General features: G+C 38.7%; 1 protein-coding gene across 2 annotated transcripts in view; it reads right to left on the minus strand.

Annotated features, from left to right (window-relative positions):
* The window catches only part of dnah2 (dynein, axonemal, heavy chain 2), a 63,601-nt gene extending 52,855 nt beyond the window's left edge, over positions 1 to 10,746 (minus strand). Inside the window, exons 1-17 of one of the 2 annotated variants that reach the window (XM_044097442.1) lie at positions 10,365 to 10,746; positions 10,105 to 10,269; positions 9,002 to 9,233; positions 8,808 to 8,918; positions 8,366 to 8,604; positions 7,382 to 7,573; positions 6,234 to 6,391; positions 5,818 to 5,905; positions 4,932 to 5,137; positions 3,847 to 3,976; positions 3,531 to 3,713; positions 3,239 to 3,453; positions 2,136 to 2,282; positions 1,865 to 2,021; positions 1,445 to 1,554; positions 1,204 to 1,333; positions 23 to 211 (exon numbers count right to left, since the gene is read on the minus strand). In XM_044097442.1, the coding sequence (XP_043953377.1) occupies positions 23 to 211; positions 1,204 to 1,333; positions 1,445 to 1,554; positions 1,865 to 2,021; positions 2,136 to 2,282; positions 3,239 to 3,453; positions 3,531 to 3,713; positions 3,847 to 3,976; positions 4,932 to 5,137; positions 5,818 to 5,905; positions 6,234 to 6,391; positions 7,382 to 7,573; positions 8,366 to 8,604; positions 8,808 to 8,918; positions 9,002 to 9,233; positions 10,105 to 10,269; positions 10,365 to 10,397 (2,685 nt within the window). In that variant the 5' untranslated portion in view covers positions 10,398 to 10,746. Of the gene's footprint in view, positions 1 to 22; positions 212 to 1,203; positions 1,334 to 1,444; positions 1,555 to 1,864; positions 2,022 to 2,135; positions 2,283 to 3,238; positions 3,454 to 3,530; positions 3,714 to 3,846; positions 3,977 to 4,931; positions 5,138 to 5,817; positions 5,906 to 6,233; positions 6,392 to 7,381; positions 7,574 to 8,365; positions 8,605 to 8,807; positions 8,919 to 9,001; positions 9,234 to 10,104; positions 10,270 to 10,364 lie in introns of those variants that run through there. The other variant, XM_044097443.1, reaches the window with a different exon arrangement.
* Positions 10,747 to 11,633: the final 887 nt, after the last annotated feature.

Consider the following 11,633-nt stretch of genomic DNA (forward strand, 5'->3'; position numbering starts at 1 on the left):
AGGCTGTGTGAGTCTGCATTACCTTTGGCACGCTTTGAGGAGTCGCCTGCCGCAGAAGTACTAGCACTTTGAACAGTGGACTGGGCGATGTCTTGCTATCCCCGGTGATGGCTCTGCTTAGTTTCTTCATGGAGTCCCTGATGTTACACCGGAATGCCTCTTCCACTATCTGGTCCACCTTCTCTGAATATGTCTCCCAATGTTCCTGGACCTACAACATCACAGCTCAGGTTTTTACAAAGTACACATTTGCGGACAGCAAATTATCTTTTGGGAGGAAAAGGAGGATTTATCTTTGAAACATTTATCTACATCTATTTATACAGAGCCTTTACAAGTTATTTATTGGGTAGTTGGGTAGCCCTTTACTCTAAGAGATTCAATATAAACTCTGGATGAGCTGCAAAGCTCCACTGCTGAGATGGAAGAATCTGTTGACAGGTACCAACTATGCAGGCCACAGATATTAGATTAGATATTATGAGTTATTTGAAGAATGGCAAAAAGAAGACCAAATGCTGGAAGAATGTCGGGTATCTGTAGCCTGCTACAACAAAGAAAGCATAGCACATTTGGCTTGAGTTAATGGTGGATGAAAAAAAGCTGCAAAAGACTTAAAGCTGGGGTGGAAGTTAAATTTTCAGTACAAGGATCCAAAACATCCAGCAAATGTTTAGACTTAAGCATATTAATCAGATGAAGCGGTCTAGTCAAAGTGCAGATCTAAATGCATTTAAGAATTTGTGCCAAGACTTAAAAAAATGATGCTTAAAGATGGTTTCTATAAAATCTGATTGTGTAAAGAAACATGGACATAAATTTGTCTCAAGAATCTAACTGATATATCAGTGAACACTTGTCTCTGAAACTGCAGCAAAAGATGTCATATACAGTACTGACTTAAGTGAAAGGGAAAAGAGTTCAGCTTAATTCCAGTTAATGAAACAAGTAAAACACTCCTTTCACTTTACAATTCTGAACTATGTTGCAAAATCTGAATAAAATGCAACTAGGTCTGAGGCCATAATGTGACCAAAAGTGCAAAGTTCAAGGATGTAAATACTTTTGAAAGGCAGTCTAGATCTGGGTCAATTTTCTTTCCTTTGCATAACACATTTAACATACGTGTTAATATTTTAAAGAAAAGCACACTTAATACTTCAGAAAGTGATTTTTAGGCATAGAAAAGCATAAAGTTCCAACCTCAGCTCCATCGCCGGCAAAGATGGTGTGAATCTGAGTCATGATATTCACAATTTCCTGGTGTACCGAGCGCAGCACTTGGAGACGGCTCTGCTGGTGAGCATTCTGGTCATCCTCAAATTCCAGGTTTCTGGCCAACAGCAGGGGGTGGGGGAATGACAGAACCACTCAGCTGATTCATTTCTTAAAGATTTCGTGTTTGATTAGTGTGCCATCAAAGTCAGACAACAGAACTTATTACCTGTACACTGTCTTCCCATCTATTTTAACCAGCAAAGTTTCACTGATCTGCCTACAGAGGTTGGAGATGGACAGATTGGAAACTTTGTAACCATCAATGACAGACTGCACCTGGAGACGTAATGAAAAGAGAGAAAAGAAGGAGGTGTCCGCTTTATTAAAGAAATCAAAGTAGGCGGTAATCCCAAGAGCAGAAAAAAAGAAGCCTGTGAATATTAGCTTCTATGGTAAACAATTTCTGTTGTGTGTTGAGGTATATTAAGGTATATTCAGTGTTAGAACTGTTGAAATAAGAAGTTTAAAGCATTTTAGTGGATTGTAGCAATTTGCCAGCAGTCTTTGTGCCTAATCTGAATACTAGTATTCAGAGTACACTGTATTCAAAAGCTACTGAGAGAGAAATAGCAAGTTTGTGTGAAACCTTGTCAATGTGGAGAAGGGAATCGTTGATGAAGTGGTTCGAAGCTCCTTGGGACAACCAAAGCAACTTGGTCATGCCGGGCTCCACCTTCTTGTCAAGGAAACGGATCCGCTCCCGGAATAGACCCAGCTCTTCACGAGAGAGCATTCCAACAATCCTGAAAACAAAAACACAAAACATTGCAGAAATTAAAAAAAAAAGTTGAATGGTTTATAGGTAACTTGAAGGTAGGTGTACTGTGATCTACAGTTGAAGCAAGTATAGATGAGACCTGTTGTAGTTCCTGATGAGCAGCAGCACTCTCTCCCGGAGGAGCCGGATCTCTTCCCTGTTCTGGTACATGTCAGCCACAATCTGTGGGATCTCAAACTTCATTCGGTCCCAGTACTGGATCTCAGAAAACAGCCTCAACAGGTTGCTGGATCAAACAGTGTTTGACATAAAGTATTTTTATTAGTTATGGGGAGACAAATGTTCATGATACTTTCAATTCAATTGTAATCTGAAAACTTTGTATTACCCTGTGTTTATTGATTGTGGTTCTGATCCATGTTTTGCCAGTTCAATGTTATAAAACACAGACTAATTGTGGGTTATTCCACAGAGAAAATTTAAATATTCAAAAGAAAATGCAGCTGTGGAAGCTGAAATAACTAGGCTCAATGCTACCTGACACAATACTGGCTGGTAAATGTAAAGCAGCCAGTTAAGGTATATTTCAATACTATGATCACTCTAACTGGTCTGGGACTTTCAGTTGGTCTGTTGAAAAAGATTTTCTCAGTAGGTTCTTCTTTATGCATGGTTAATCATACTACTAATTAAAGGTCACCGCAATCAGGTTTCTGTGTGAAAGGTTTGCAACCCGAAAGCAACCAACATTTCGGAGTTGGAGTTGGGCAGTTGAAAAATCGAAAATGGGCCTTCAGACTGCCATGAAATATCGGAAGAGGGTCACATATGGGCAAGAAAATCGATTTTGAGTCGAATTTGCCTGCTGCGTGATCGGAGCCTAAGGTTGAGCTTCTCGACATTAAACTCAACTAATTATCAAACAGGTGGTTTTGATATGATACCTCATTCCTGAGAAGAAGCTCTGTCATTTAATGATATTCATGAACCTGGAGTTAGTTGGTTTCTGTGGTATTTGACACATAAAGTATAACATTTCCAGATTGTTTTCTAATTAAAATTTATTTTATATTTGTGAAAATTTTAAGTTTTTTGATAACATTATAAAATTTCATTTTTCATGCCAAATCATATAACTGAAAAGGACTGCTATCTATAACCAAAGACACTCAAGCACAAACTCAATTCTAACTGCATAGAAATTCATGTCTACTTTCCTCTGTTTTTCTAATTTTGACCTACTTGTCGAAATTGATTTCTAGCCTTGAGGGAGTGCCCTTGATGCGGACCAAGAGAGTCTGCTGCAGTTTCTTCAGGTACTGTCCATCCAAGTTCTGGGTCCATTCAAAGAAGTTTTTCCTCACTATCTCATCCAGGATCTGGTTCGTCTGCACATAGGTAAAAATGATCTGCTTGCGGCTGTGAGATTCCGGCATAAAGGAGCACTTCTGAAGGATCTGGAAGAGACCATGAGTAATGGTAAGACATCAGTTTTTACTAAATTTCGGCGCAAAAGAGAGCCTGATAGATGTACCTCCATGGGTTTTTCTAGGCGCTGCCTGAGAGCTTTGGCCCACATGACCTGCCCCACAATTTGTGGTATGTGATCAGGAAAACAGCGATTCCTTTGGTCCATTGCCTCCTTCACCACTTTAAGCTCTTTGCAAAAGATGCTGTACACTTCCTCTGATTTCTCCTCCATTGTGCGCCGTATGGCCTGTGATGGCGCAGATCAACAAGAGAAGAGAACATCAGAGAGAACAAACAGGAAAGGCCAAAGATGGGAATTTAAAAGGTTTTCCTTTGAGTAAAAATGAAGATCTTGTGAAATGTGAGTGTTCGTCAAACACCTTGCGTGTGGACATCGGACTGAAAATGTCCAGAAGCCTGACTCCTTCCTGAACTGTGTTCACGGTCCGGAACGCTGAGTTCATCAACTCCTGGGTCATCATTTCCAGATCCTTTACAAATGTACAAAACCTAATAAAATGGCAAACCATCACATAAAAGTAGACATGAACAATATCACCAAGTCAAGTGATGCAGAATATCCATTCCACCCATTTTTACTTCTAAGCTGAGCTCTTTTAGTTCTTTGTTATCCCAAAACCCTTAAATTAAAATGTAAAAATCTGTAAAAATGGTGCAGCAAACTAAAGGGAGAAATGATGTGGGGGACATTTGTGAAGATAAACATTCAAAAATCCAAAATAATTTGAGTGATGAGAAGAAAACAATGGTAGTTCATTTTTCAATGTCATATTTTCACAGCTGGTTCATAGATCTTAAGTGTGTTTTCACACAATATAGTCCGGCAGATTGAGGACCAAAGTTGCAATATTTGTTACATTTTCAGCTGGTGGGTTTTGCTTTCACACTGCACTGCCAAATGAACCAAATCCTTTGAGCATCATGTTCCCCTCCCCACACATCGTGGTGCTGCACCAAAAACCACTGAAGGAAACGACATGAAAACCTCGGAAGAAGAGATGAGCACAACCTCCCTCTTCATGACATGTAAACATGACATGTGTCAGATTTTAGCAGTTGTAGGATTTCCCTTCCACAAGCCCTTTTTTTTTTCTGTTCGGTTCTTGTTCGTTCTTTAATGTTCTGACAAAATTAACATTTTTGGCATATTTTCAACAAAACAAGCAAAAAAATATTCCTAAAAACCATTGGCCCACAATACAATAAAAAATATGTTTTGGACAAATTTATGTTGAAACTCATCAAAACTTTATTGATGTCTTCATTCAATTTGTTGCTCTTTATCTGTATTAGTTTTTTGTGAAAATAAAAATGCTGGGAGAGTACTGATTAAAAAAGGCTAAATGACTCATCAAGAAACAAAAACAAAGAAATCTAACTGTAACATTCATCTCTAGCAGCAGTTTTTGCTCTAAACTGAACATAATAACGGCAGCAGACCAACCTGCTGAACTCCTTACTCCACGTGGGATGTTGGACATCAAGGATCCCCTTGTCAAATGCGCGCAGGTTCTGCAGTCCTTGGTGGAAGCTGGTCTCTATTTTCTGCAGGTTGCGCGTCAGCTCTGGTCCTGTGCTGCCTCTGAAGCAGGGCATATCTCTTTGCCGGCCGTCGTCCCAACGGGCAAACTGGTACTGGCAGTCACAGACCTGATGGATTATGGGAACACATACAAAAGTAATAAACAATAACAGTAACAAAGGGTTATCATGAATAAAACAATGCTGCAAATAACAACAACACTGCTTAAAACCCTTTATGTCCTAAATTTAAAATCTGCACCTGGATATTTTTACTTATTTTAATTGTACGCAGTACTTTAAATGTCCTGTGAGTAAATATATTTGCCCATTTATCCATAACAATTGAAACTTTCAATATCTAGCAAGTTATTTTTGCAATTTACTATTAAAAGGCCCCTCAGATTAATTTCACTGCCTGCTACAGTGGGGGTGAAATTACCGTAATAACCCGAGATTGGCTGGAAAGCACAAAGTTTCTCCTTTCAGAAACCGTTGGAAATTTTCAGATAGCGCAAAGTGTGGCGGAATTACAGTAAAGCAAATTTAACTGAATCGCCGGCGCTGCGTTTAGGACATACAGGGTTAACCTTAACTAGCTGTTTCTCTTTCACTGGAATGTTATTTCTTGCTGCCGGTACACATGGAGCAGTAAAGATTCTCAATTTCTCCCAGAAGTTAGTCTGATGGATTTCTGATTCTGGCTACTGTTGCTGTTTTCTGAAGTTACTTTAAATCATTCTGAAACGATGACTCAGTAAAACCAGCACAAAAAAATCCCAAAAACAATAAAACAAAGATAAACTGACCTCAAGCAGGTTTTCGAGCCTCAAAATGAAGGCATCAATCCCCACGAAAAACTTTGTTTTGTCCAGAACCCAGCCTTTGTAAGAATGCCTGCCAGGAGAGAAGCAGGAGACTGCTACACCACAGAATAAACTGCAGACGCTTTCAAATGCAAGTGTTCAACTTTAAAGACTCTTCTAAGAGTTTGCTGGTTAAAACAGGAAGCATGTACAGAAAGCAGTGTACATGCTTTCAAATGTGCACTGTCTAAAACCTATTTCAAGTGTGAATATATCCTAAATGTACCCAACCTCTTAATTTTTCAATCGGTTTTACTGCATTGGTTTACAATATCTACCAGTACATAACAAATATTTCTGAACTCATTGGCCTCAGAGAATGTTTCAGAAATTCAACAGAGAGACTACTTTTGTCCTACTTGTGATGAAGCTTTGAGACATGCAAGTAAGTGTCCTTCCAGGACGTGCAACACTGGATGCAGTCGTCAAGGATTCGCTTGCTAGATGACAACTGGCCCGTAAAGATATTGTCCAGAGAGATGTTTTCACTGCACAGACGGATGATCTCATTACTCATCTGAAAGTTTTCAGAACACAAACATTTGTCACCTTAAGTGTATTTTAGAATTGAATTTTTATTCTTCTTCTGTTTGACTGTCTTCTGGTGAAACAAACAAACAAAAAAAAAAACATAATTACATGATTTTTTACCAAAGCAACATGTTCTCCAAACATAATCTATTGTGCTGTTAATTACCTTCAATTTTGGGACGCTGTTGACTGAAAATAAAATGTTGAAGAGTTTAGACTACATATGATTTCCATTTAAACTACATGTATATTGCCCACACCCACCCATAACGGTACAGAGTGTCAAAAGGGACAAAATTGATTTTACAATGATTTTATTAGATTTTATATTGATTTTATTTTGTCTCCTTTGGTCCTCCATACAGTGGGGTACAGTTGAGTCGAAAAATCCTTTGTTCACATTCTAAAGAGAGTTTTAGATCCTGAGATGTTGATCAAAGTTAGCAATGGTAATCCTTGGTACAAGGTTTTCTGCCAGTAATAAGACGGAGGTAAATAATTTAACATTTGGCACCTTTAATGTCTTTAATGTGATCCACATGTTGCGTTATTTTACAGTAAGACAAATATATTTAGAATCACAGCGTTTGTAGATAGAGAACAATACCCAAGTGTGAATGCCTGTAGAAGTAATATGTTGTTGAAAAAAATCTTCTTTGGTTTGAGACTTTCATTATCTACATTATGACTTGATATCAACTTCCCAGTAACAAAGCTAGACTGGACCATGTGTCCCCAATTTAAAAATGAAAAATAAAATCCTTTTTTATCATCATTTTTTTAGCAAGAACCTGAAGATTTTGGGCTCCAAACTGACTGAAAAGACTTAAGAAATACTCAATGTTCAGCCAACTTGGATCATCGCATCAAATAAAACTCTCAGAATCTTGGCTGAAAGTTAAAGTTTGGTTTTATCATTGGCAGATTTTAGCCAAGCCACCAGCACACATGGTGGAAATTAGATGTGTCCGCGTACCTGGCAGAAGAGGCCGGTGATTCTCTCATTGCTGTTGTAGGAGGGTGAGTTGACCCAGATGATTCGAATGAGAACCACAATGTGTCGCAGCTTTGAAGCAATTTGCTTTGGCTTGAGATGGGCGAGCTCTTCACAGGGCTTCTTAAGGATGGACAGGAAGGTTAGGTTTGACTCCGCCTGCACCGAGCATTCCTGGGCAGAACGATATTATGGAGAGGTGATGATTATTATCACTTCTTTGTGTCTTTAATAACATTAGCAAAACATTTTAACTCATTATGGTTCTCAAAGGACATATTCCTTTATTTTGCAAACCTAAAGCGCCTCTTAAGTTTTCCCACTTAAAAAGAGTCTTCCAACTGGATAATGACCCTCAGCATTAGGCCATCATCTAATGACCTAATTAGATCATTAGATCAGTGTTTCCCAACCCTGGTCCACAAGGCACACTGTCCTACATGTTTTAGAGCTTTCCCTCCATTAATGTGTCTGATTCAACTGATTGCAGTTCAACAAACGCCTGTTAAACAGTCATCAATTGAAATCAACTGGACTGAAGCAAGGAAATACATGCAGGGCAGTGTGCCTTGCGGACCAGGGTTGGGAAACACTGCATTAGATAATGAAACAATGTTTTGACACAGCCATCTCTAAGCTCTGATCTCAATCCTGTGGAGAATTTGTGGACAGATCTGAATCAATTCTGTCAGGAGGAATTGACCAGAACTCCAGCACAAGCATGTGTTTGTGGAGGCACGTGCAACAGGCAACACTACCAAGTACTGAGGAAATGTATGTAAACCTCTGATGTAAAAATAAACCAAAACCTATCATTCTGGAATTTAGCAAAAAGAAACAAATGAGGGGAATCCTAACTGATCTAACAAGAAATATTAGAAAAGGAAATAGTTTGTATGTTTTTCTAAACAATGCAAATAAACATCAGGCAAACTTTTCCATCTACTGCCTGGAAAACAGTTTTACCTGTATTTCTGCAGCAAGTTCTTGAAAGCGCTGTAGGTATAAGGACTTGGCCAGATACGCGATCTTCTGGATGTGTTTGACGCCTGGCTTCTGCAGCTGACTGCTAATCTCTAACAGCTTGGTGGAGAGACTCTTCCAGAACTCGATCTCCTGCAGCGGGCCGCAGTGTTCTCTCTTGTCCATGGTTTCTTGGATGTTCAGTAACTCTTTGATCTGATCTGTCCAGCGGATTATCATAACTGGAGCAGAGGTAATAGGTGAGTCAGAAAACAGGAAATGGGATCTATAGTCTTCCTGAAGAGACGCAGGTGAGTTTAACATCATAGTATCTCTGTTATGGATTATGTCGAGCTTTTCATGCGAGTTACTACCGCAGATGAGAGTGAAAAGCTGCTTTTGACCAACATTCCTGCATAAACTACGTTGTAAACCTTAAACTCACTCTCCATTCTGTTCACCAGCTTCTTGTCCTTGCTGGCTTCCTCAGCAGAGCACAGTAGGCCTTCCACTGGGATGTACAGAACTGTTCTTCCTACCTTCTTATACAAGTCATCTGCTCAAGAACAGAAACATATGAAAAACAACTCTGGTACTGACTATGTAGAGAGAAAAAAAACAACACTTTTTTTTCCTCACCATTAAGGCAAGAGATGAAGTAATGCATGTCCCTGCAATATTCATCCTTAACCTTCTTCTTGTAGCTGCTGTAGGCAACTGGAATGGAATGCAAGGTGGTCATGTCTTGCAGCAACACCCGGACGGGGTCGTCCCTCACCGAGTCGAACTGTACCACCAAATCAAAGTTTTCCTCTGTGATTATGGCTCCTGGCGTTCGGCTGATGTAGAATTGCCCCTCAATCACTTCCCCCTGTACAAAATTGGAAAAACATTCAGATGCAGAGCATGAAGAGAAACGGCAAATAATGGTCAACTATAAAACACAGAGTACAAATATTAATACAGATGACAGACGAATGAAATGATTTACAGAATTACGATGTGGGTGACCAGAATGACCTCAACAAGGAACTTGAAGAAGCAATCGTAGCAGACCATGAATTTGGGAATGGTTACAGGAATGTTTCCAAAATAACACTCTTGTAAGTGAGAAATATTTAAGACAGCTCATAATATCTCCCAAAGTTGATGCCCCAGCAAATTAACTTGAATCTCAGGCTGTGTAACACTGAGAACCTCAAGAGCTTGGGACCAGAGTGAGTGAAGGTGTGATGATCTGAACTAATTTAAAGAATTTGAAAGTCAAAGGTCAGACTATCTGTCCAACATGACAACAATACCAGCCACAGCAGCAACTCTAGTACAGATTGGGTGAAAAAGACAACAACCAAGTGATAAGATGACCCAAAGTTCATCCTTCAAGCTGAGTTAAATGCCGTTGCATTTTTTTTGATAGTCTTCAAAAAATATGAAGACTATCATCAATCCTAGTGTGAGCCAGTAAGAGATCCTGGACTTTAAACCTCCAAAAAGCAGTTAAAACACTTATCCAATAATGCCATTCTTAAAAATACATTAACATAAATAAGTCATCAGTTTTTTTGAAAATTAATTTGAAGAATACTTTATTAATCCTAAAGGAAAATGTGAAGTTGTTGTAATTAATTTAATTAAAGAGTAAAAAAGGAGAGAGAGAAAGAAAGAGACCTCATGTAACAGTCTGTATTACTGAAGACACTGTTTTGCCAATCTCATGAAGATGATAATAAAGGGAAACTAACCGGTGGCGGGGTTCTGAAGTCCACTTGAAGCCCGTTTGATCTGTGCATATAGACCACAACAGCTACAATTGAAGTGTCCACAATAAACTGATCCAGTGCATTCATGTTGTCCTCTGTCCATGTCCTCTTAGTAACTCCAGAAAAAGACACACAGCTCATGAGCATCTAGAAACGGAACATAAACAAGGGGGGGAACAAGCAAGGTAGTTAGTGATTCTGTTCAAACATTACGTGAATTGAGACTATTAACTGAGCTTTACCTGACGGATGTTTCTAATGTAATCTTCTTCCATGTTGTTGTTAAGCGTTATCCTTTGACATCAGGGTGACTACAATGCACGACAACCGTTTCTATCGACGTTACTTATATTCATATTTGGAGCTTATCGAATAGCTAATGCATTGCCGTTAGCTTACGTAAAAGTTCAGTGGTTTCAGAGTAACTTCAAATTTTTTCAGCGGTCAGCAGTTTAGAAATGCTTAAGTTACCTAGTAGCTTTCGGTTGTTCTCATAAACCATAAAAAACTCTTTAAAAATGTCATATTTAAGAAAAAAAAAAGCGTTATTTATATAACTTTGTCGCAATTGTTTCTTCTCTTGCCTCAATTTAAACCTGAGCCACTCTCAGTGTGTCAGGATGTCGTCATGGAAACGAGTAACCGCGTAACCCCCGGTAGTCATGGGCATTCCAGATTCTTTTCAGGATCCAGATCGTTTGGCTCTGTTCTCAAGACAAAAGAGCCGACTCTTATACACTCCCAAACGGTGCTTCTCAACGACTTCCAGCTTTTTCATTTAAACAAGTTTTATTCTTTTATTAGTGATTTAAAAAGGTTAAAATCAGAACGTCATTAAAACGTTTATTTTGTAATCAGTGAAAACTTTTAGTAAATTCATTACAAAAATTTGGTGTTTTGTGTTAGTTGGGATGATTATGACTAATGAAAATCCAATATTAGGTAGTAGCAGTACAAATATTTAACACAAACGTTATGTTATGACTGTTATAACCTACAATCACGCGCAATACTTGGCTGAATTCGACAGTTGTTCAAAAGACAATCATTCACACATTTCTGGGAAACTCATTGTTTCACTTAGAGCTAATTAACTTGTTTCTTTACTACGCTTAAATACATCTAGGGAATATTGTCAACAGGCAGAGTAATAAACAAAATAAATGCTTGAAATGTGTCACTCTTATGAACCCAAGTGTTTTATAAATTTCACTTTTTGAAATGAATTGTGGACTAATGCAACTTTTTGGAGATATTCCAAATTGTTGAGCAGTTTCTGTACATATGCATTTATGACTAGAAGAAAAAAAAGAGCATTTCTACACATAGTTATGCACCCGCCTCCCTCTCAGACAAACCCAGAGGAGGTCTGTGGTTGGTCTTTCGGGACAATTTTTAACTCTGGAAACAACCTTGAACTCACCCTCTTCTTCCTCAGTGCGTTCCTGTTCTCATTACAGGAAAGTCCATGTATGTTTTTCTAATATTGACGAAGACTTAAGATTATGTGT

Source organism: Gambusia affinis, linkage group LG18, assembly GCF_019740435.1.
Source record: "Gambusia affinis linkage group LG18, SWU_Gaff_1.0, whole genome shotgun sequence".
NCBI classification, from domain to species: Eukaryota; Metazoa; Chordata; class Actinopteri; order Cyprinodontiformes; family Poeciliidae; genus Gambusia; species Gambusia affinis.